A 27,120-nucleotide genomic window follows, 5' to 3' on the forward strand; every position below is an offset into this window, starting at 1 on the left:
TCCCTACCTTACGAGAGTAATAGTTTTTAACACGAAATCAATCATGTGAATAAAATTATCCAATCACAGCGAGTCTAGTTCGAAGCCGAACTCCAGACTTGGCATGGTGTTCCCACCTGCTGTACTTTTATACATGAAATTACATTACTTAAGGAGCGCACCCGAGTAAATACGATGTATCCACACGGAAATCCTAGTCTTTTTTTTCTCAGTGTGGTGACCTTTCCAGATATCAAACCATCTGCAATAGTTTTATTTCCCTTTCACGTTTTAATCAAGGTGTCCCATGTTCAATTCTCGGTCGAACCACAACCCTTCTTTCATGCATGAACCAAGTAGCGGTCCTTATGTCACTATAAGCGAAAGTCTTCTTCTTGATAACCTCGGTATTTCGTAAGGATGTTAAGCCTAAACATGCGAAACGAAACCAAATTGTATATATCTGCATGCCTAAATGCCTGTTGTTTTATAAAGAAGCCAAGATTGCTTAAATATATTGATAGAAATTGGCAAAATTTATCGATTGCCTACGTAGCTTCCAACATTAGCTTGGATTGGACTTTCAATGATATCTACGTACTAAATTTGTAATTTAATACCTCAGTTTTAGCGTACTGATTATGATACGTTGACCTTTAAATTTTACATGCAAAGCAGATTTTCCCGTTATTGTCTTACATTTCATGTAATGACGGGATTTTCTCGATGGCTAGGGCGGGAGATTCTCAATTTAAGAAATTTACTGATCGGACTTCTTTAAGCTTATTGGAGTTCTTCCGGCATAACCCCGCTGTTGCATAATAACACCAAGGCGAAACAAACTTATTTCTGTGAATATATAATATAAATACATAAAGCAAAAAATCTAAATCAAAAAAGCCTGGATTAAACCAAAAAAGCCTGGTTTAAACATCCCCCCCAAAACGGGTTTTTGGCATTTTCAAAAACAACCATGGTTCTTGCCAACTCTGCTTACTTTTGTATATAGGAGGTTAAAAATTTCTTATTATATACATTGGTTAATCCTGTGGAATTCATAATGTAAATATGTTGAAGAAAAATTGTTTGAAATATCTTTTCGAAATTCATAGTTTATTTTTGAGGTTTTATATTATTATCAGCATCAACCACTAATTAAATGACTTTTTGTGTTATAGAGAAGCGAAACAAAGTCTGATTTATCAATTTAAAGCAGAATTGTGAAAAAAGTCCAAAATTTCCCAAGCAAAAAAGCGAAGCAGAAAAAACCGAGTTTTTTTCCAAAAAAGCCGGCTTTTTTTCCGAGCCCTTGCATCTCTAACCAACAGGAACAAAATTACAGTTTATTCTTTCTTCCATATTTTCTTCTTATTTTGGAGTGTACCTGCAACATCAGTGGCACTTGATTTGTGTCTCTCCATGGCTAAAGCTAGCTAGCTTCCCTGCACTGACCGGGACATTTCGGCAACCGGGCGGGACACCGGGATTACATTCTGAAACCGGGACTGTCTAGGCCAAACCGGGACGTATGGCAAGCCTATAGTTAAATATACCTTGCGTTTTCAAAACGAATTTTCATTATATATAAATTAAATTATTTAAATTTAAATTATATAGCACAAAAATTTGATTTTCAGGGAGTAAAGCATATTAAATAAGTGTCAAGAAGAAATCAATAAAGCAAGCCATTAAAGTTCCACTTCTTTATCCAGAAAAAAATAATCTTCCATATAAATCGATGGGCTAAGTTGTATCAAAGGATCACACGATAAAATTAAAACTGTTCTTAATTCTGTAATTAAAGCGTTTGGGATAATCATCGTAACCATAACCATAGCATTTCATAATAGTATCTTGAAATATGTAAATAATGTTACCTTCTAACAATCATGAAGCAAATTGTACCCACGATTGCGTCACTTTTAATTCAATATTTTCGCATCATCAAGACCTTTGTCGCATCCGGTAACGAAAAAAGTTCTTGTCGTTCTAGAACATTGATAAACTAAGAGCAATACAGTGCACGGTACATATCTTTAGGTTTCGAAGTAATCTCTACCAGGATCCAACACCTTTTTTGCCAACTCCTGCAGTTGCACAATACTTTGATGATAATACTAAGCAGTCATGGCTGAAAAAAAATATATCCGTGAGTGCGTTCTGCAGGTCTCCCTCATTTCCGAAGGATCTCTCACGAAGAAAGTTGTTGAGGGAATGAAACAGGTAGTAATCTGTTCGCACAAGGTGCGGTGAATATGATGCATGGCACAGTGTCTCTCAGTCAAGTTACTGAAGGGTTCCCGGGTCCTCTTTCCCACATCTGGCTTGGATTGACGTGCAGGAACAACACACCTTTGCAATTCACCAATGCCGACTCCTTCTGCCGCAATGTACGGTACATCCTTTGCAAATGCTGAGAGTAGAAGTTAGCAGTGATTGTCTGATTACGTGGAAGGAGCTCGTAATACACCACCTGCCGACAATTCCACCATACAGCGAGCATAACCTTTCATGGGTAGAGAGGTGGTCGAGGTGTGAGAAATAGAGTCATGTGGCGACAACCAATGTCTGGTACGTTTGGGAGTGTCATAAGACGACCCACTTTTCACCACCAGTGAGAAAGAGATCAAGATTGATGTGTTACTGAGCCGACTGAGCAAGGACAAACGGCCTGTCACTCGTTATTCATTGTTGGCTGCCGACAATGTGTACGGTACCTGCTTGGTTAACTTGTATGACTTCATTATTCTATGCAGGTGAGGTCTGACTGCTTCAGCGGAAACACGAATCTTTGTGCAAGTTCATCCCACGTTAGACCATTGTCCTCCTCGATAACTGCTTCCAGGGCCTCATCATCCAACACATGTAATCGTTCACTGCGCGGAGACTGGGTTTGATTTCCGAAGGGAGCTCATGTATTTCAGATTCCACGTCAAGATGTAGGCCCACGTCTCATATAGCTTCACTGTTGAAAGGGACACTAAACTCACATCAAATCAAATCAAACCCTAGGGAGAGAGCTCGAAAAATATGCCAGAAATAGATCTCAGGAATTCCTCAAGTTAGGGAGATGAAATCCAGTATATAAATATCTCATTAAAAGTAACTGGACATGAGTCCCAGTTTTTTTTTTTTCAAAAATTCTGTTTCCAGAGAAAGGGGACAGAAGGGGTCAATTTCTATAGTTTTTCCATCACATTCAAGTCAATGATGTATCTCATAACATGGGGAAAAAAGCTGAATCATCTGAAGCGAATTTTGAAACATAGTTAGCACTTCAGTTGACCTGGGATTTTAGCATTATCATTGCACTTTGATTGAAATGCGTATTCTAACGAAAAGAGCTGTATTAATTCTTGGGTTTTTGTAATTTCATTTTTGATTCAAATGCGCATTCTAAGGTCCGAAAGATGATTCAAAAATTCTTCATAAGTTTGTTCTATTCGTGCCAATAACAGGTATTTCTGCTAGTAAAATTACAAATGTCACCATTTAAAAAATCTAACACTTTTTTTTTTTAATAACAAAAATATTATTTCTATAATCAAAGAAGTTTACTTGTCGTATTGATTATTTTTGTACTTTATACCACTCCAAGTCGAACAACAATTCTAACTTGTACAGAGGAAAAATCTTCGAAGCTAAACTTAACACAGCAACAAGGTATGTATGAAAACACAAGAAACAGTAACAAATTATTTTTATTTACAAAAACAAAACTCTACAGCTGAGAACTTTACTAACCATAAATAATTAAATTACATTCATAAATATAGTGAACAGCATTTAATCTGATTTTGTAATTTGCACGTACGAAGAAGTTGCACAACTTTTCTTTGTTGTATCTCCTTAGTGTTTTAAGTTCGTTTGCTTCGTTCCAGGATATAACAATCATCGTAAAGAAATCTAACACATAATTCACGTAATTACCATAGGGTAAAACTCTTGTTCAATGTATCAGATATACCAGTCATTATTTTCTTTCATCTCTATATCGGACATAAATTTATTTAAAATGTTTAAACTATTAACAGACTAGAAAAAAAAATTAAAGGATACATTATCTTTAGTGGTCATCACAGAAACATTAATTTAAAACTATTTGATATCCTTGTAAGAGGTTTAAATATCAAATTATTTGCCTAATTTACATAGAGAAATCTGTAACTTCTTTTTAAAGCTATAACAAATATAATATTTTAGACTTCTTTACAAATGGCACCGACAAATAAATACAATCGAAGAAATGCTGGAATTTAAAATTAATTTTTGTTCTTCGTTGACTTGTGCTCTAAAATTACGAAGCGAAATCGGTTAACAACAAGCTTTAAACTAAAATTATTTTAAAAGAAAAAAAATAATACAATTATCTCATACAAAAAATTAGACATCCTTTTTCCTTAACTATAAGTCTGTACCTTCCTTCCATTCCACAATTCCTGTTTTATACCTTCTTTTACGTCTACAACGTGACTTCTTCAAGCTATGCCACCATTTTTTTTTTTTTTTTTTATCTGTATTAACATTTTCGAAATACAAAATCAACCATTCTTAATTACTTGCGCTTTTCATTTACACTACTTGATAACAACAACAATTATAGTATTAAATTTAACTATTTTCTCACCTATTAAGTGCCTTAAAATTTAATTTTAAGCATTCTTTTTTTCTAATTTGTTGTAAAAAGTCAACGTAATCCTACACTATAAACACGTAAAGGAAACTTTCTTTTATACATTTTTACCCTATGATAATAAATTTAACTTTAAAACTGGAAACTTCAATTATATTCCTTCATCAAAATATAAATTTCGCTGTGTTAGCCTTATCTATTCTGAGCATTTTAATAATTCGTCTTTCGTTTTTTGTCAAGAAAGAGAAAAGTGACTGCTGGAAAATAAAACTTTCTACAAGTTTAATTTTTACATGAGGATAGAAGAAAAACAAATGAGGTTGTCTTTCTTTTTTGTACTCAAGTGATTCGTACAGAGTTTTAAAACAAGCTCCTAGCACCATCGTATCACAATGCCCATGCCTTTATTTTCCAAAGGCAAGCTCCATACTGTGTATCTATACACATATTTTTTCTTTAAATACTACACAGGGTTATTATTAACATTTCTCCAGAGAACAATATAAAATAATAATAATAATAAATTAACTTAGTAATTTTCAACAGGAAGTATCATTACACATATCCTACTTTAAGTTTCAATTCAAATGAAACAAATTTTAAGAATAATATTGCCGATATTTGGAAACACGGTGAAGTCTCTAAAACAAAGTATGTTGATTTGTGATTAAAGCTTCATCTGTTACGCTGCTAATGTTTTCGATAATAATAACCCTGTATATGAATAATACCTAGTCAGACTTTGCAGTAAAATGCCAAATGCTATCCTGTTAACATAATGTTTACAGATACAAATCGAGTCACTAAACAGGACTTCAAATCGTTAATGTTTCCCCAGGCAGTATATTTGATTTTTCTGTTTTAATTGGTGTTTTTTTGTTTCTTTTAAAATTTCGTTTCTAAAACGCTTCCAAACAGCTCGATGAATTTCTAATACACTAATAAAACACACGTTAGTCTTCAAAATACCATATCACAGACACACATGAAAACATACGAAGATATACATGGCTCTGGTTTCGTAATTAAAAAAAAAAAAAAAAAAAAAGTTTTAGTCTTTCATAGTTGTAATGACTGAAGAGATCAGTCTAGTACAGAAGCGAAAAGTAGAATAAACATGATGTTATTTGGCAGTTTATCCTTCTTTCTCCTGAAGATACTCGGAAACATTGGCCTGTTTCACGAAGAACGTGCTCTTGCTAAGAGTCCTTACTGTATCAGGATACTCTTTCAAGGAACCACATAATGCAGTAACTGGTCCATTAATACTAATGGAATAGACTTATATATATATATCTATATATATATACATATGTAGAAAAATGTTATGTAATGCACCTAACATCGATTCGATGGCAGGCAATGTCTTGCAAGTGAAGGTGACGTGGGAATTGGTGAGAAGGATCGTTCAACGCCCGAACGAGATGGCCAATAAACATTTCCTGTTGGCGTCCATGGACAAAAGCTCGGAGAAACATCAGTTGGACTGTACGAATGATATCTGCAAATAATTATTGTGGTATAATTAGTACAGTGTAATACAAAAATATTATATTAACTACACTACAGTGAACTTCTGTGCCTCTATTAGTGCTCGAACATGAATATGTGAATAATTACCGTTTCTATTTCCCAATGAGCAAGTCCCGAGTTCGAGTCTCGAAAGCCAGTCATTTTGATTAGGGTTTATTTAGTGTTTTTCCAAGCCTCTACCAGACTAATGCTGGGTATGGTTTCTGTGACTACACAAACACTAGCAGATTTCCTTCCTATCTTTTTTCCTAATGTCTACATTGGAAAATGGCTTCGAGCTGTGTCTGAAACTTTGTTAATAAATAAACAATAAAGAATAACATACCAATGTAGATTAGACATTGGTTTTCGAACTGTGCACTTTAGTAAGTTTATGATGGCATTGTGGTAAGTTTATGATAGCACAGAGAAATGGCACTCAATATTAGAATAAGTTCTGCTTTATATTCTGTCTTTGTACCCTAACCAACTGTGAGCCAAAAAAGTTTGGGAATCACATTATTACACGTTGCAAATATACATAGTGACTATCTATCTATATCTATCTATATATCTATATCTATCTATCTATCTATCTATCTATCATCAGAAATCTAGCGGAGCAAATTTGAGATTACGACAAAATCTGGAAATTACTTTTGATAGAATTTAAGTGGTTTCTTTTCTCGTTCTTTAGTTGGAATAAAAACGTTTGAGCTCTCTTTTACTTTCACTCACATACTCAACGATGAACTAATATGTATTTCCGCATAAATTACTAATTGTTACTATCGGATTTGATATTTGATGAATAACTCAAATATAAAAGATCTCACTTCTATCCGAAGAATTAAAAAATTATATCAAAAAGTTTTAACGATCGCTTTACATCTTTATCAGTGACTTCTACTTGCTGCTACACTATTAATTAATATATAGGTAAGTTTCTGTCTCTCTGTGGATCCCTTCTCAGAGAAAAAGTAAATAAAATTATCATTTTTCAAGCTGTAATGGTAGTTAAAATAAATAAATAAATAAATAAATAACAATCTCCGCTAGTTCACGAGAACATCAGCTACATAAAACTAACTCTTCGCTCAATAGGAAGGGGGGGGGGTCGTTTTCTATTGTTCACCAGTGCATTGATAGAACCTGAAAAAACAAATCCATGTCAACTTTATACTCTTCACACATTTTATGAGTTTAAATTCATCACTGCCTCTTCAACAAAATGTTAAGTAAGTTAATGTTATGAAGAAAATTTCAATTTTTTTATGAAAGGAAGAAAAACAAATCAACCTTTAAATTGCCCAATGTTAATAGTTTATCGCCGAATAGAAGTCATATACAAAGATATCAGAGAACATCGAAATCATTTGATAGAATTTTTAATTCCCCAGATATAGGCTAAGTTACTATCTTTTATATTTAAGTTAATACGTATTTCATTCGCATATTTCATATACTTATATGATAAGCACTATTAAAGAACTGTGCAGATAAAATTAATATCAGAACTAAACAGGAAAACAATGCAATATGTTTATAGATTTCCACAAACAACAAAAATATATTAGTTTTGAAACTTGGGAGGACTGGGTAACGTTAGCTAAACCTGTCAAATATAAGCAAATATATTTTTAACGCTGACCTCCATATAATTATGAACCATCATCTGTAATATTTCAAAGACTACTTGTTTTCTTCTGGTCTTAGGAAACACGAAGATGAATGTTATATAAGTGCTCCTTATGTAATTGTAAATACATATTTCGTTTTCTGGAAGTATCTTTTAAAATTTCAACATTCCTAAAATCTATGTATGATTCTCTCAGACCGTGCTTGCAAAGCATGCGGGATTGACACTCTAGACCTACATACTTTCACAATTTTATTGTACACCAAAAGAATTCAATCATGCACCGATGAATCCAGCAGAATTCCACGACACATTTCATTCAAGATTTCTCAGGGCATATATACGATGCGGTATAATGACTACAAAGCACTTTATTATATATATTGGCCTAATATTTTTCGAAGAAAAACAGATATGAATATAGAAAAACAAACAAGCAATATTACATTTAGCTCATATTTATAGGAATGTACTAGGCCTCTAGACATAAATGGTAGTATGTTCTTTCTCCTTGGTTTTTCAATGTCGAACCTCGGATAAAAATTCTTACAATTTCGTCTTTCTGCTAACGAAATTATTACTAGAAGAATATTCTCCCAAAATTAATGTTACACGAAAAGTGTAATTTTCAATTTTGATTAAATATTTTCATTTAGGCCTCAGTCTTTTATTTAATGATTTTAAGAACGAATCCTTGAATCAAAAACTAAGATATTTTGACTTGTTTGCATGCAACAAACGAACAGAAATTCGCTTATCTCATCATTAACCCGCATCTATATATGAGTTACCAATTGTAGTGTTTAAATACTTGCTTTTACATACTGCGAAAACAAAAACACTTTTGAAATAGCAACCGATTCAGGTTAATGAAGTTCATTAAAAATAGCTGGTGTCCGAACAAAGATGGCGAGGTTATGTTTCCTTCAACTTTACACAAAATCCAGCTGTTTTTTAAACACCCTGTATTATAATTGCTAGCAAAGGTTGCAAAATAAATATATTTGCATGATATCAATTCACTAAAACTAAAACAATGAAGTATTCTGGAACTCGAGCTTTAACACATTCAATTCAAGGAGACAGCAGTAATGCATAAAAAACAATCATCATTGAAATAGTGCAAAAAAACGACTTCGTTGAATTTACTAGCATATGCAAGAAATAAATATACACTCTATATGATGATGTAACTTGAACACGAAAACAAAACACAGGGGCACTGTAAACCTTTTTGATCATACCTCTGTATAATACGATGAAATGGAGGGCATCCATTATTTTATGAGATTGGAAGATATTTCTACCTTTTTTTTCAATTTGCTCTCAACAGGTTGCAAAGCTTTTCCGTCCTCAGTTGGTTCTTTTTTATTTCTGTTAAAAGTGCAAAAGAAAACAAAAAAGAACTTATAACATTACTTAAAAAGCATGCTTTCTTTTATCATTCCTGCGAAAAGTTTCAGAAATCGAAACAAAAGAAAAAAGAAAAATGTTGAATAAGAAAATAAAGATTTTTTTTTTCAATTACAAATTAGTTTTAAATAAGTTGACTTCATACTACGAAATAAATTTTATTATAAAAGGAAAAAAAATATTTAAAAAGGCAAAATACAATATATATAGAATAATTAACAGCGAAAATGCACGTCCAAACAAAACGCAAAATAGATGAGAAAATTATATTCAGGCAACCTTAACTTGATAAGCCAAGACCTGTGGTGTAGTGCTGTATTCTACCTCTCTTGGAGGGATGATATGTGACAGGGGACGAGCCTTTCACGATCTGTACAGCATATATTTTAATCACGCTCGACTCTAGCCATAGGAGCTAAATACACGGTTTTGATTGGTTGAAGTTATCCGTTTCTCGCCACGTAGCACACATAAAGCAAAAAACAAAGGCCATATGCTGTCGTTTTCGCGGCCGAGCATGCTAGCGCACAGGCTAGTAATGAAAATAGTTTTTGGCGTGGGTTCAAACCCGGCCCAAGAAGTATTTTTTTTTTTATTTTCATAACATTTTTATCATTAAAATAAGATGAAAATAACACCCATTTGGCCTTGTACGTAATATATACTGCATAAAAAGTTAATTACTTACGTTACGAAACATAGCTGAGGGAGCGAATGGGGTTAGAAAACCCGCAGGGGTCGTTTTGTTCCACCTTGACTCCCATGATAATATCACGTGACATTACGTCACACTCGGGTGATGCAACTTCGATGTAAATCTAACCTCACCCGCTTCCTTGTGACCAACTTCAAGCAGTTGCTAGGATAGCGCGTGAAAATATATATATATATATATATATATATATATATATATATATATATATATATATATATATATATATATGAGTCTGTACACCACACCCAACTGTAATGGATTCAAGTTCTGATGCAGTTCGGGGCCAACGTACGAGATTTCGTTCTTCATAACCTCGGTGTTGTTTGTCATAAAACCAAATTAATTAATCGAACTCCCCTTTTTCTCTCTTTACATAATTCTTCATTACACTACGTGAAGTACATTTGCGGAAAGCTAGCTACAGCACTTATCAATGACTCATGCATCAGATATATTGGTATCATATGTTTACAACATGCAAATGCAACATGATTGTGAAATGAAAGATTTTGATCTTATCTACTAATCAAAAGAAGCAAGAAATGTTAGGCTAAATGATCATCTATTAAAAAAAGAGAAAAAAGCAACGAGTGTCCTAATATTTCAACGAAAATTAAAGAAGGAACACTGTAATGACTACAAAGAAGTCATTGTTAAACAGTTAAATTCTATTATTTTAACGGGTACGAGGGAAACTCGGTGAGATTCCGTCCATATATAAAAAGAATGGTTTTTGAAGTAAAAAAATTCGTTTGATGAAATTACAAAGAAATACATGGACACAGTAGCTGAGTGATTTAGCAATCACACACTCACTCTCGGTATCTTTGACTGCATTCCAAAACTGGAAAAATGGAATGATGTATATAATATAACAAAGTATTGTGATACCAAGAAGCTATTACAGTAACATGGTCTTTACAGATTGCATTTCGTCACTAATGATATATGAACCTCTAGCTTGTCTGGTAACTGGCGCGTGCACATTTGGTGCATGTGGTTCCGGTTTCGATTTCCAGTGGGGGAGCGCAAAAAATTAATTCACAATCATTTACTTTCATTCATCATCCGTCTCTTTTGCCTAAAGCGCATAGCCATGTGAAGTTAAAGTAAAATTTAATTTCATTTCATGAAACCGCAAAAGGGCAGATGATATCATTTGAGAGCGTTAAGCAAGAAAAAGCTCAATAAATGTCCCACGATTATGGACCGAGGGTAAAGGGGACGGTGATGATGAGAAATGAATAAAATTGTGGAATGAAGAAAGTGGGAGAACCCTGAGAAAACCCACGTACATGATGTTTGTCCACCGCAAAGCTCACTTGGCGCGAGCTGGGATCGAAGCAGGAACCCCACATACCAGAGGTGAAAGCTCTACCACTGAGCCACCGCGGTCCCCGGCTCAATGAGAAGCTTGAGCCTGTACAAACAATGCGTTTTTAGTCTTTTCTTCAGTTTAATTTCGAGTTTGACTATACATGCTGTCATATTTTGTGGTGGACGGGGAAAATAAGAAGTAACAATTAAAAGTTCTCTATTGTTTTGCCGTCCCTAAGAGGTTACCAATACAATGGTTTTGGTAGGCTCCCTTACAGTGCAGTACGTATCATGGTTCGATACGCTGTACGAAGTAAAATGTGTCACTATAAGAAACAGCTGGAAAAATAAGTTCAATATTATGAAGGAGGGTTACCATTGATGAAAGGATGTGTCTCTATATGCATTTCTATTTAAACTTTTTCAACAAACATGCTACAGTTATTTACATGTTGTTGTAGGAGAGGTTTTCTTTGTAATTAGTAAATAGTAAAATCAAATGTTCCTATTTATTTCGATTTGTAACATGTAATGTTTGACATACTCTGTTTAAGTTTATAATATAAAAATTTAAACCCAAACCCCTGTATATTTAAGAAAAAGAAAACACCTAATAGCGATTAATATATTGTGGTACAAACGCGGTCCTTTTCTTGTGTATGTGTATCAAACATTTGAGTTTAAAAGCAGTTTTCCAGTGCCAATAAATTTAACTATGTGTCCGAGTATTTCTGTTCTGGTTGGCTAGAAGCCACTCTCGACATGAAATATAATAGTAGTAGTTCTAATTCAAAGTGCACCTGCTTCTGTAGTTTGGTAACTAAAATTTATTTATTTAACTTAACAATCCCGGAAACTTTCAGACACAATAGTTTATAATAGTATACTATTATAAATTTCCATCGTATGAATTTCATACCAACACTATAAATTGTCTATACAATAAGGGGTATGATATTATGAGTAGCGGGAGAGAGGCCTAATTCCGTCAATTGTTTAGCTGGCATTTTTAAAAGTATGTAAAAAAAATTCTGGCGTATAAGTAAATAGATTTTATCAGAAACTTATTATTATAAATTTCCCGACTTATTAGAGCTCCTTCGATTTTTTAAGTAGTTAAGTTACGAAAAATGTGTCAGTATTTTCTAGAAACGAAATAAAATTAAATAACGTTCCACACTTATTTTCTTTAGGCTAAGGAAGGCAGGTACAATAAAGGATTGATACTAAATGCAAGCATGATAAATGATTGATGACGATAATTGCAAATATAACAAACAAATAATGACGATAAATGAATGATAATAATAAGTATAATAATGATAAATTTAAAAAAAATAGTGAAATGAGAGTATGAAGTGGATTTAAAAAAAAAAGAAAGAAAGAAAAAAGAAAAACTCAGAGAGCCCCACTGACTGTTGTACATCACAAGCACATGATAGATGGAATCAGACACCACGCCATAACTGTGAGCCCTCTATTACTGAGCTACAATGTTCCCAACTTTTTTCTAGAAAATATATATGATTACAACAAGAAATACGGAAGCCTTACGAAATAATTTACCTTTTAAATTTCCTAGTTGACAGAGCAGTATCCACTGGCGTTATGTTACCTTCTCCAAGATAACTTCTTAGTCGATAATTCCCTGAGTCACTAACACCATCAATTAAGGAAGAACTATTATTTAGCTTTGGTGCAATTCGCTTCGATGACACATCACGTGTTGCATACGAATCCCGTGGTGTAAATCGTGTACTTGCAGGTGCAACACTGAGAGTTTTGGGATGATCAATGTGTCCACAACTGCTTCTTCTGAACGGAAGTTCATCGTGTGAATTGAGAGAAGAATGTACGGAAAGAGAGTGAGTGGGACACGTTGTGGTAGACATTCGACGGTCCATACTTACACCGCGTTTGCGGTCCCAATATATGGGACGAGTAACTGGGAATTCTCTAGAACTTAACAAGTCAGATGCATCATCTGCAGTACCAGAAATTATGGAAGATTTTCGAGAACTCGAGCCAGAATCACCTGATTCATCAATGTTGCCATTTTGTAAAGGCTCATTGATTCCAGTCTTGTTAGCTTTCATGGAAGACCGCTTCTTATAAGAATGCTCTGGTTCCGGTTTGGAGTAAAAGGAAGATTTAGGTAAGTTTAAGTCCTGGTCTTGACTGGAAGATCTCTGTGATAGAGAATGGGATGAGCTCTTATGGTTAACACTGGACCCAGAACTACTATAATTAACTCCATCGAGAAGGTCATGATGATACAATTTCTTTGGCAGTGAATATTGGTGATCGTACACATCTCTATTTGATGATTTACGATTCTTTGATTTCTTGCGATTGACTGCCATGTCGTTGAATCGGGAATAAAAGCTCTTCCGTCTAATTCGCTCACTGACGCTTTCATCATCCACTAACGAACCATCTTTCTCCATACTGTCCGAACACACAGACCATGAATCAAAACTGTCCTCAGTTGGGGAAATTAAAGACTCATCTAAACATTCTGAATCTAAACCATCGAGTTTTTTAACGGCAGCAAATCGAACCTCGTCCTGAGATGCAGATTCGTCGTCCTGAAATGAGTTATTGAAACTCTTTTCTTCGTTGGGTGAATCCATACCGATTCCTTCCCCAGGTAATGAGTTTGTTCTTATTGGGTAGAGGGCTTTCTGTAGTTCTACGCTAAGAGGACGATTCATTTTTTCTTCTGGAATTGCTATAGGAACAACATCATTAACGTGATTACGATTTGGTTCCCCTTTTGGAACTTTCCCCTTTTTGCTATTTTTTCTGACAATCGGTTTTTTATCATCATGAATGGGATTAACCGGTAGAGGAAGACTTTCTTCACGTTTAAATTCGTGATTTTTAGTGGGAACTGAGCAAATTTCTCCTCTATTAGAGACAGATTGAAACATTTGGTCATTCGTTATAGCTTGTGGCTTTACTTTGGAGTTTGCTTGTGTTGTTTTTCCAGTACTTCCAACTTGTGAATTCTCATCGTTTCTTCTGATAGGACGCGGTAATGTTGATGTTTTCTCTACCCAATTACGCATGGTAAGAGCGTCTGATTTTTGAGTCACAGGCGAATTTTCAACGCTTTGTTCATTTGTATTAATTTCGTCTTTGTAAATTAAACCTCCTTGTGCTTCTAGTACACCGTCACTAGAAGAACCAGCGTAAACAGATTGTGTTCTTCTCAATCGTGACAAAACTGACTTTTTGGATGCTTTCTCCTCATTTTGTGTATTTTCTTCGAACTTCTTAAAAAGTCCCAAAACAGAATTTACTTTACTTCCAAGTTTACCTCCTTTGGAATTGTTCCCCTGCAGCAATTCACTTGAGCTCTGACTTCGTGTACAATTATTCGCCGAAACTGCTCGTTTCAGTAATGATGATTCAGTAATTGTCTCTGGTGGCTTTGTTGTTTTCTCTTTGAGCGATGAGATCGCCTGATCCACACGACTTTTGGGCGGATTTGTATCTTCCCCTCGGAATTTTTCCAATCTCTTTTCAATGGAATGCAAAAACCGATTCTTCAAAGTCTCATCTTTCTTTGCTTTTTCCGCCTTTTCAGCAGCTTTTTGAGCATCTTTCTGTTTGGCATAAACACTCTCTTCTCGTGGTGTTTCATAGAAATCCGGCCTCAAAAACCGTGAAACTCGGCGAGGCTTACTCTCAGGCGGCGAATCCTTTTCACGGTTTGTTTTATTCAGATCTTCAGGCCTTTTACTTAAGTTATCAAAATGTTGAGCATTTTCCGAATGCTTATAATTTTCGAAGCCATTCTTCTGACTTTCAGTTACAGAGGGTTGTTTAAAAAACCTGCTGAGTATTGATCTATCAGACGTACTTCTCACATCTAATTCAAATCTGTTGTTCTTTGGAACCATATCTTCTTCTTCATGTGTTACAAGACCTACGATGGTTTTAGGCCTTGTGCTTTGTGTTCTACCCCGTATCTTATGTGTCTCTTGAGTATCTGGACTTTCAACAAAGCTACTACTTGGTCTTAACGTATTGTCTCTCAGCTTATTTTCTCTTGTTAGGGATGAAGAGCGAGTTCGAAGTGATACAGGTCGAGACTTTTCTTCACCGTGTTTAGATCTCGTATTGTTTTCTTTAGAGGCATGGCTTGAAACAGAATAGATTGGTGTTGGAATACCAGATCCATATATACTTCCTCCTTTTCTTGGAACAGATTCATTCTGTTTTCTACTTCTACTTTCCATGCTATCTTGATCATTTACTGCACTGTTCGATGTTCTATTTGAAGTTTGATTCTGAACATTGTGCTTTGATAATTGATGATCGCGCGTTGAAGGAAACTCTCCGTATACTGTGTATGGTCTTCGTTCTTGTGAGGACGTTAAATCAGCTAATCTGTCTTCTTTATCTTCATAGAGTCGATCACCCGGTATATGAGAATGACGACGATTATCGTATGAACTTGAAATATTCCCGTCATAATCACTGTTCTGTCTTAAATAACGCGAAAATTCTGGGCGATGATCACTTGTATTAAAGCTACGATTTTGTGATGATGAATGTGGGTCAAAATAGTCTAATGTCACTGATCGTCCGTAATCTGAGAGCCGTCGAATTTCTCTTCTTTCAGGACAGCTTTCACCAGCGCTTGTTTGTCTCATAAAATTTCTTGGAGTAGGTTTATCATTATTTGCTGTATGAAGCGAAAGAGCACGGGCTAATCTGCGGCTCGCCAAAGTTTTTTGAATAGTCGATTCTAATTCACTGTTCTGATCCGCATCGTGTTCACGCGAGGGGGAGGTTTTCTCACCACAATCGGGTATATCGTGAAGTTCCTGACTAGGTCCACGTGAATGATATCTTTGGATTCTCCTAGCCAAGCTAGGAGTGTAATAGGAGAAAGAATTGCTGCTTCGTTCGCTTGCTGTATCACTGTCCAAATCTTCATTCCCACGAGACATCATTGACCCTGGAACAAACAGAGATTATCACCAATCGGTTACAGTAATGATACAGTTAAATAAATATAATTACAAATTAGCAGTGTTTAATTATACGTGAAAACAGTGAGAAAAAAATTAGCTGAAGTGTTTTCTCAAAGCAAACTTAATATTTATGAATCACTTCGTTACAATGACCAGCACACATCGACATAAACATACAGTATATGGTGACTTCAAAAAATATATAAATAAGTGTGCACATAATATAAAAAGTGCTCCAATGACCCAACAAGCATTGTAATAATATTCTACACATAATAATAGAGCAAATGTTGTTTTCTTGAAAAGATATGACTTTTAGGATTACACTCATTAAAAAAAAAGTTATATAAGATGACCTTAACTACCGTAATACATGAACCCACATTGTTAGGTTTAGTTACATAGGATCAAATCTGAATAGGGAAAATGAAGTTAATATATAATTTTAACTACTGCGATCACTACCTCAGTCTCAACAGTAATTAATACGGATGCTTGCTCTGTTTGATTTCACGAGAATATTCTTACTTGAAGAAAGAATATATATATATATTGTTTCTTTGTGGGGACTGATCGACCGAACTCGGAACTACAACCTTCTGATAGACAAACCATTCCTCAGATATTCTGTTAATTTAGAACAGCAGAAGGAACGGATTTCCAACTGCTATCAGTAGATACTAGGGATTTAATTTAATTATGTTGCGTGAGTTTAAAACTGACATTAATGCAGCGGAAACGTATTGTAGCGTAGTGAAGGCATGAAATGTAGACTCGAGTCAACACTTGAACAGACAGTATTTTGCTAGTTTGGAGAAATTGTGTCAAGGACTAAAGTCTCCAAGATGAACGCACAGGATACATGTCAAGATTGAATAACGGCACTTTTAAAGGAATGTGTGGATGCTAATTGCCATTTGAACGATTTCTAACTATCTATAGTAAATAGAGAAGCAGAAAAAGAAAAGTACAACTGGATTCCACAGGAGCTGACTGTGCATCATAAACACAGCAGGTGGACAACTGCAACACCATATTTAATTATCACCAAAATGAGACCCTAAAGAGTACTGGGATGTGTAATAAAAAGCAAATCTTGTGTGATAGCCGCAGGAGAAGTGGGCAACGGATGGATGTTGTTGTAAGCATCACAAAATGTTTGTATGTCTTTCAAAACTAAAGCTGCCGTTGTTATTGTGGTGAACAGAATGGTTGTCATTAATTACAAGTTCTTTGTTTTACGTGTAACCATCTCTGCTGTCATGTACTGTGTAGAAACTGACCAAGAATTCGTCTTTGGTCAACAATAAGGATTTTTTGATGTTGCAAGACAATGATAAACTATACGTGACAAAAATTACGAAATAGAAGATGAATGAATTACATGAAACTTGAATTATATGATGTATTCCTGTACTCATCATACTCCCTTGACTTAGATTCAAAAGACTATAAAATATATTTTTTCATGCAACTCATTTCCTAGAAAAAGGTATTCAAACACAAAGATGATGCAAAAAATGCCTTCCAGGACTTCATTTTCTTTGGGAGTCACATTTCTTCCGCGTGGGATTGAAAACCTTGCAAATAGTTGGCAGAGGGTGTCGCTTCAGACTAAGATTATGCTTTCTCCATTGCAAAATCGCGGTAATATTGTGTACTACGAAAACAGCCATTTATTTCCAAGCAACCTGATACTTTCGAAAACAGCCAGTATTAAATTTTGAAGATAGCAAAAACTTTTACCCTGGTTTCCTTCTTGCCCACCTAAGTGTAATATTTAATAATATCATAGTTTAAATTAATTTGCATTAGGAAGAAAGTTATTACAATTACTGATGTTTACTATTTGTTGCCCTTCGAAGAAGCCATGACATAAATATTTTCTATAGTACGAAAACAGTGAAAACTTAAAATATTGTTATCTTTCCTAATTATTTTTAGGGAAAACAAGAAAATTATTTTCATAAAAATCCATCTAACCTACATCCTCCGCTTATAGAAATTATTTCTTCAATATTTTGACTGAATTCGGCAGCCAGGTTGGAGAGACATATTAACGTTAGGATTGCCTTTATTGTAAACAGTTGCCAAGAGGTAAACTAAAAGTACCTTCAAAAATCTGCCTAGAAATGTTATTTTTAGCTGACGTATTATCTTTAGATTGTGTTACACAGTGTTAAATTACTTATTTTTAATACAACAGGTCTTTACTAAAGTACATATTGTACATATTGTAAAGTACATATTGATCTGGTATCATTGTGTACGTGCTCTGTAAATTCATTACTCCGAAGAAACTTTTAGGCTTACACTATTATAATTTATACCATTATTAATTAAAAACAAAACAAGTGTGTCGTAATGTTTTGGATATTCAGACAATAAAAGTTGGGAAACATTGCCACATAGTGTTTGGCAACTCTGAATCAACAGGGTAATAGGATTTTGAATACACTCAGTTCGTAACAAGAATAATATCTTTTTATTTTATTTTATACAGTTGTGTGATATAATCCAATATTAGTACTTGGATATTTTTGCAGCGTGAAATCGATTCTAAAAGTGGAAGAAGAACCCAATAACTGCAATGAAATGGAATCTTTGAGCATTATGTCCCACAGTTATGCCGGCTAGGCTAAAGGGGACAGTGATTATGAGAAATGAGCGAAATAGTGGAATAAAGAAAGTGGGAGGACCCCGGAGAAACCCGCGCACACGATGTTTGTCCACCACAAAGTTCATTTGGCGCGATCTGGGATCGAACCAAGGACCTCATGCACCAGAGGTGAACGCTCCATCACTGAGCCACCGCGGCCCTTCCAATAATTAAAATGTAGGTTGGTCAACTTAATATTTGACTTCTAGAAGACTTAGACTTATTACAGGTGTTGAAATTATCGCAGAATGATATATAAATAAAAATAATATTCAAGGTACGTTGATTTTATTCTTTTTATTATGAAAACAAAATGCTTTATGATATATAGACTGTCATCTATTAGCAATTGGTGTCTTATATCTTTTGGAAAGAGAGGAATTTGCACTATGAGATTTACACTGCAATCTATTAGCGATTGCTGAGCCTGAAATCCACTGAAAAGTAAGAAAATTCGCTTTTTGAAATTTATACTGCCATCTCTTTAATTTGACGATTAGCGAGCCTTGTGTCCATTGGAAAGATAAGAACTATTTGCTCTATAAGATTTATAAAGCTAACTATTGATGATTGACGAGCATTAAATTACTTGGAAAAATATGTATTTGCTCTGTAAGATTTATAGTATTACCTATTCGCAATTAGTGAGCCTTTATATCAATTGGAAAGATAAGAATTCGCTTTATACGATTTACACTGGTGACTGGTGCCCCTTAACACTTATCTTAAATATATTTCTCATCAGGAGTAAAGGAGTTTACATATATTGAAAGTTCTAAGTTGAGAACCCTTCCTTCCCACTTCAATTTTCACAGTGTTTTAAATCTCATACTTATTTCACGAAGATTATGAAATTCAGCCGAAATATTGAAGAGATAATTTCTTTTAAGCCGAAGATATTATACGTACAATTGATTTTTTTGTGATTTTGTTTTAAGTGATTTTTACGAAGATATGTTGAAATTACTTTTGTCCGCTGAACTATAGTAAGTAACAGTACTGAGTTCTAAATTATTATCAATTTTATCATGTTTCTTTTTTTTCTGTCACGAAATGTTACCGTTAAAGAAGCTAAGCGATAAACTATATTAAGATGGAAGCAATCTGCACCGAAGAAGCAAGTGTGACTTTGATATATAATAAATAAAGCATGCAACTGATACCAACACCAAGAAATTATCAAAGAAATTATTTTAAAAAATGTACGTAATTGTCTCTGACATTGAATGAAATTGTGAATACGATGTACAACCAAAGTGTAAATAACCTAAGAATACACATATATTGAAAATGAATAACTGAAATATAATGAAAATACACACAGAAGCAAGTACAAGACGCTCAATATGTTTGAAGTTCTAACGAACAATTGAAGGGAGAGAACTATTTATTTTTCCAATTGTTTTCTCGTATTACAGACCTACGTTTAATTCATCACTTGTTTCCGAAAATTCCAATCAAAAAATAGACCATCCTCATATCAACTTTCCATAGCACCACACTCATTTGCAAATAATTACCTTACGAAATGCAACTAAAAATAAAGCAAGCGAAACAAATGTTCATTCTTTTCTTGATCACGAATGTCACTGTGTTATCTATACGGGAAAATTATATATTTATTACCATACTTGACCCGAATATAGTACGACATTTTAGTATAAAAACAGTTTTATAAAAAACCATACTCCTATTATAATGGCAGCCAAGCCCATTAAACTTGAAACAAAAAAAAAATCATACCATGCAGGACCATGCAGTGCCGTTGCGTGACTCCTTAAGGTCTGACAAGGTCCTATACGTAATGATAATGCGTCATATTATGATTCGATTTGACTGACATCTAAAATTTGCTATTACAGGGTACACACTTAAATTTTGGTGTTGACTTCCTTGAATTCCCATGACTGAGTAAGTCGCTTTTCCTTGACCGTGACACTGCAAACATTTATCGTTAGGTTTAGAAATAATAATGATAATAACAATAACTGGTTTCCAGCCTCTCCATAACCGTTCTAGTTCTTCTTTTCATTTTTAAATCACAGGGTTCCAGAGTTTTGAGTCCTATTTTGAGGTAAAAAGTGAAATAAACAGAATACATTGCACAACAATGTTAAAAATCTTATGGTAGAAACAGGAAAGAAACTTGTAATTAAATAATTAATTACGATACTCCTGGGCCGGGCTTTGAACTCTGGTCTACAGCACAGGAATCTGTGGTGTCTGAGCTATAATCTGATCACGTTTCAGACATCTCGGGTTACTGGTCTGGCCAGGCCAGAGTAGCATTATTCATTCCGTTTTGATGCTTTTCCATCCGTTGTTTGAAAGGATCTGTCAAAGTCTCAGACCAATATAATGTTAATCGAAGTCAGGCTCGTGCACCGACCTCTAAGAAGGTCTCACCTCCAACTGCTCGTGTCTAAAATGCGTAATTCTATGTTGGTAAATCCCCCTTGGGAGGAACCCTGAAATGGAGATCATTTAAAAGCTGGCACTTTTGCCCTGTGAGTGAGTCTGGTGCTCGGCTTTAGACTGCGTTCGACTTCCCTCTTTCGAGTTCGAGGTAGGAATCTACTATGTGGACTTAAAAGCAATTCAGTCGGTGGTGCGTGTGTGTGATTCAAGATATTCGGAGAGAGAGTTTTCAGCAACCTTGTCACAGGCTTGGAAACTGGAGTTAGCCCCTAGGACACGGCATGAGATCATACATCGGCGGTCATACCACGATGAAAGTGGAATTTAGTTTCTAGCCGATATACTGAACAGGTTTATTGATAAATGCCTGTTGGTTCAAGCGGGCAAAAACATTGCCGTCGGGCGAGTATAGACCATCTTCGGCGTTAAGTACTTTTCTCGAACTTACCAAAAATTAGTTGGACCTAAATTATTTCAGAATTCGGTCAATCTGCTCCCACTTAGCAAGTTTCACGTGACATTTGTGATTTCTTTCCTCATTTATGTCTTTAGTTAAACTTTGTCAAATATCTAGCCAATAGGACTTTTGTTGCTTCATCCGACAATTTACACAACTTCAGCGGATTTTTAAGAAAAGATAGGATTTACTCACCGTATCGCTCGTGATTCGTCTAATATCCACCAAGAACACACCGATTCCTCCTCCTGCGATTTTCCCTTAATTTTACGAATAATAGTGGACTTTAACTTTGACAAACCATTGCCTGTCATTTTACATATTGATTTTTGTTGAACGAAACCGACTGGAACTCAGTATTACGGAGATAACTCCCGACTTGGTGCATAGTAATAATAAATATTGAACATTATTATTATTATTATTATTATTATTATTATTATTATTAGTTTAAACGAATTGGAATACTTTGAGCTCTGTATGTTAGATGTGCAAACTTTATTCTTTATTGAGCCGTATCAACGAGTCTCAGGTAGCGACACGAGAGTCTTAGTTTAGGTGTTACTAGTTATTAACCTAACAATGTAGTTCGCGATTTCATAGCTGAATATTGCATGATTCAGTGTATTCCACCATCTCATTTACAAATAAATACAATGTTCCCATGAAACAGTGTTGCTAATTTACAAACTGAGTTTACCGAATTTCCGAAGAATACTTTTGGAAATTTCAGGTTCAAGAGCCACGCTGAGAGATGTTGCACGAGTGGAAACACTGTGGCCACGGTGTATCGTTCCTCGTTGCTCTTAACAAGAAATTTATTGTTCGCCATTGTTCTTAACAAGAAATTATCTACGTTCGGTCTGCCGCTTTATCTCTAGACGGATCATACCTAGCTGATGCCTTGGGCTTAATTCCAGTTAAAGAGCTGAGGGTCACAAGTGATCTCCTCTAGCGTTGAGTTTCTCACATTTACGTTAGTTCGGACAATGGCTGGTATCTTCGGGCCTGTCAGAGTATACGGTTCTCGGGTTTTAGATGACCGAAGATGATTCTCTTCTCCGTTGGGAAAAAACAGTTGCGCGTTTTCCTTGCTGCCAGAGATATCACTCATCCGTCCGCTAAAAGTACCGATCTCTTTGTCTAGACAGAGGACCGGAGTTTGGAGTCAGTGAACTGTCGCTTGGTCTGAGGGCCTAGTTTTCCTAAGAAAAAGAAGCTACGCTTATTTATAATTACTACTCCATGTGTCTGCCACAAACGGCCTGGATGGTATAACAAATTATATATCATAATTTGTCCTTTCTCTTTGATTATCTGCAACCAACAAACGTAAGTTATTTTATTATTATTATTATTATTATTATTATTATTATTATTATTATTATTATTATTATTATTATTATTATTATTAGTGCTCTTCAAGCTTCTTTATTTCTAAAGATGATTTTCTTTCTTCCACATTTCTCTTGAGTATGTCTTGATTCTTTGAGGTGTTCTTCATATCTTCTGTGGGCAGAAAAAAAGATCCTATTCTTCTGTGAAATATAGATTTCTCTGATTTTCAGCATAGTTTGAAACATTTCCCTGGCTCATTTTAATTTCCTTAAAACCTTTCTTGATTTCAAGGTCAGTGTGAACTCTGTATTTTCACTACGCTTCCATGGGGTATTCAAATCAAAAACTTCATGTCGTACTATGCCCTACTCCCTACGAAGATATTAGTTTCCATTTTCATATTACAGTGCAGATGATAATTTTTACGACACTGTAAATATTACATATTATGTTCAATTATTCGACACCCCCCCCCAAAAAAAAATCCTTAAGTTTATTATTGGTTAACGTTATGTATTGTTAGTCCCGTTACACTCGAACATAGTGTGTTACATAAAGATAATAAATTTAATCTGCAATAGACTTTAATACACTGTACATTATTATTATTATTATTTTATACTGATGATTATACTATATATTTAAAGTTTCACTACTGTGAATATTATTTTCTTAATTGGCCTGAAAGCTAAATGTGTTTACTGTGATGTGTTTACGGATAAGTTGTATGAAGCACAGGGCCGAGTCCCAATAGGACAAATGACCTGACATCAAGTTAGCGAATTTCAACCCAGAAAACTAAAAATAAACATAGATGAAACCGACATGCTGACCCACATCACCCACACAAAAATATTGTTTTGTCAGTCATGATTCTTAGCGATCTGTAACGCCACGGGTTTAGCTTAAAAGCTCAATTCTAATCTAGATCAAAGGCTTTAGCGCGATATCTACTTCATTGACAGAACACACTACTACGATACGGACATTTTTGAACTAACATCCTATGGGTACACTTTATAAACTGAAACGAACACGTAAATTTAAAAAAAAAAAAAAAAAAAAAAAAAAAAAAAAAAAAAAAAATTGACATAAGAACTCTTTGAACACAGCGTTTATCACTGTAAAGTAGGATAGATCTGGAACTGTAATTGAGTATTAGACGAACTTATACCACAAATAGCACTTTATGTTGTGATAAAATAAACAGCAATGAAAGAAACAAAATAGTTTCAATTGTAATTATCTCTTATTATATCACTTAACACGTCTGGCCAATTACAAAATTTTTCATTTTTTTTTTTTTTTAAATAATCAACCATGCAGATACTCAATTAACTACTATATCATTATTATTTCATAATTTGTACCACAATTACTAGTTGCGTAACTTTGCATTTGCTGGTAGAATAATATACTACAGCATATGAAGGTAGAATAAGCTGGAGTTCTGCTGTCAATTTGGTGTATTAAATCTACGCATAGCCAAAAGGTACTGATAACTTTACACTTTCACCTTTTTGTATAAATATAACTATATATAACTTTGGATTAGTAATTACCATGTAAATATTTATAAAACGAAAAAAAAAAGCCATAACCATACTGAATGAATTAAGCAAAGCACATTCGAGGAAATGTAGGAATAAAGCAAGCTAAATACACATTCACACGTACACACACATAACACAAGCACTCAAAACAAAATATATTATTATTATTATTGTTATATGTTAAGTGAGCAGAGGACAGCATAAAAAATAACTGTACCACAGAGCCTGGAAAACCTAGATGCACTAGCATGAACTGCCAGCAATCCCCGGGCGGGAACGGGGGAGAGTGGCTGACCCTCGTCCAGGAACATGCACTGTGATACGCACACTAGCAGGGGCTGCAAACGAAAACAGGTCCCTTTGTTACTCACAGTCTTCCAAAGCGCCATCTTGGTGCTCAAGACCCTCATCTTCTCTAACAGAAACTACATAGAGGGCTTCTCAAAAAACATCAAATATGTTACTTTCTTTTCCTTCCATCAAAATGCTATTTGAATTTTAAAAAACTGACATTGTCTTGAACTATTAGTCTACATTCTACAGAACACAATGTTGGTCTAAATCTGTTACAATTAAGACTAATTATCAGTGTTATGTCTTTATATTTAAAGCAAATAAACAATAAAAAATACAAACGTTACATATTAACCTTAAGGGCAGTATGTGTATTGGCATGTAGGGACTATTTCTAGATTATTTGGCTTATTTGGTTTCTTACCCTTCACTATGTCTAAAACTTGGACAAGTGTAGATAATCAGTTCTTCCCATTTTCAGGTTTCATGTGATGTCTAGTGTCAAGTCTCATGTGTGTCAAACTAATCAGTAACGAAAATCAAACCTGCAATTCTTTGGTTACGAAGATTACAATTAGAATAATTCATTATTTGCATACAGTGAAATCTTTGAATAATGGACACTTTTGGGACATAATTAGTTGTAGAGAAACTGTTCGTTACAGAGAAACTACAAAAATTTACATTACTCACAGCTCATGTGGAAATTGTACAAAGTATGGAGAATACAGTAAACACATTAGGTATAGTAAATATAAATACAGGCTAATTGGAGAAAAGAGGGGAAAATCCCCCTCTGTACAGAAACAAAAGTAACGTTGAGGGATGCGAATATGTGTGGGATGTACTGCAAAATATAATGCTTAAGTGCTACTTTTATTCCCAAGTACAAGTCATAAATCAATAAAAAAAAAAAAAAAAAAAAAAAAAAAAAAAAAAAAAAAAACTTAATTCGCTTACTGACTGCATTAAAGATAAAAGTAATTCGATAAAACATACAATATTATTATTAAATACTGAAAATCTAGACAGAACCAATTAACTATGACGGTTTGTGAATTTCTTGGGAAAAAATCGGCAATATCTGCCTGTCATGTAATTCTATGGACACCAGTTTCTAATCGAAGTTTGCTTATTAATTTCCAGATCACTCGAAGGGATCAATTGAAGATTTATTTTCAAATTGCAAAAAATGTTCTCTATGCATACGTATGAGATGAGAATAATTCCTCTTCGTTATCGAGAAGTTGTGAAAAAAGTATTCCTTATTGTGAAGGTGTCCGTTAAAGCTGGTCTTACTGCATTCGAATTATGCATTCTTTGAATTGTCGAATACAATTCGTTATTCAAATAGCTGTTCGAACAATTATCGGATAACTAACTTGAATAATTTTAACAGCAGTAGAAGATATCAGCAGATAATGCTTCGATGATCTCGACTGCATTACTGATATTGCTTCGATGTTCTCTGGGCTTCCGTTTATAAGTAAAAATGCACAATATAAAGCTACCTGAATGTTTGTGTTGGAAATTGATATTGCAGTATTATAATCTGGGTAGAAGTAACTAAGCAGGAAGCAGATACTCTGTAAATGAAAATGAAGAGTTGTCAGACAGTTATCTATGTAAACAACTGGGAAGATTGACAAAAGAAATATATGAATTTTAATAAATACATGGTGGCGCAAAACCCAGCTACTAACTTAACTGTAAATAACTACTGAATGAAAAGCCATAAAGTCTCATTCAAAAATCCTGCCATTTATATTACATTTTTTAATGTTTTCCCCCCTCAACTTAAAACTATTTTAAGCCATCTTATCACAAAATTTCATGTGACTTTGTGAAAAACATCCGCTGTAATAACAAAACTAGCGCGTTCTATAGCTGACTTCAGCTCTTTGAAAAGATCTGAGATTCCTCTAATAAACTGATTTAAAAACCGCCTGGTACACATACAGTGTCCCAAGTTTTGTCTAAAGTACTCTTAAACTTGGTAGGCGGGCTTTGACGAGCTTTCACGTCGAGAATGGCCTAAAACCAGGAAATGCATTGTTGCCATTATTACTCTATTTTGCTCTGGAATATCCTATAAGGAAAATTAAAAAAGAAATCAAATGAAATCTTTCAGTTTAACATCCCACGATTATGCCCTTTAGGCTAAGGAAGACGGATGATTAAGGCAGGTGAATGATGATAGAAGAA

At 34.5% G+C, this 27,120-nt stretch overlaps 1 protein-coding gene across 6 annotated transcripts in view; it reads right to left on the reverse strand.

The window, feature by feature from the left end:
• Positions 1-3,662: 3,662 nt before the first annotated feature.
• The window catches only part of Nuak (Nuak family kinase 1), a 308,387-nt gene continuing 284,929 nt past the window's right edge, over positions 3,663-27,120 (reverse strand). For 4 of the 6 annotated variants that reach the window (XM_081742812.1, XM_081742810.1, XM_081742811.1 and 1 more), the window contains 2 exons: positions 12,775-16,180; positions 3,663-6,113 (listed from right to left, as the gene is read on the reverse strand). In XM_081742812.1, coding sequence (XP_081598938.1) covers positions 5,951-6,113; positions 12,775-16,180 — 3,569 coding nt within the window. In that variant the 3' untranslated portion in view covers positions 3,663-5,950. Of the gene's footprint in view, positions 6,114-9,007; positions 9,138-12,774; positions 16,181-27,120 lie in introns of all 6 variants that reach the window. The other 2 variants (XM_081742814.1, XM_081742813.1) reach the window with 2 other exon arrangements.

Source organism: Thermobia domestica, chromosome 16 (genome assembly GCF_964235325.1).
Source record: "Thermobia domestica chromosome 16, izTheDome1.hap1.1, whole genome shotgun sequence".
Taxonomy (NCBI): Eukaryota; Metazoa; Arthropoda; class Insecta; order Zygentoma; family Lepismatidae; genus Thermobia; species Thermobia domestica.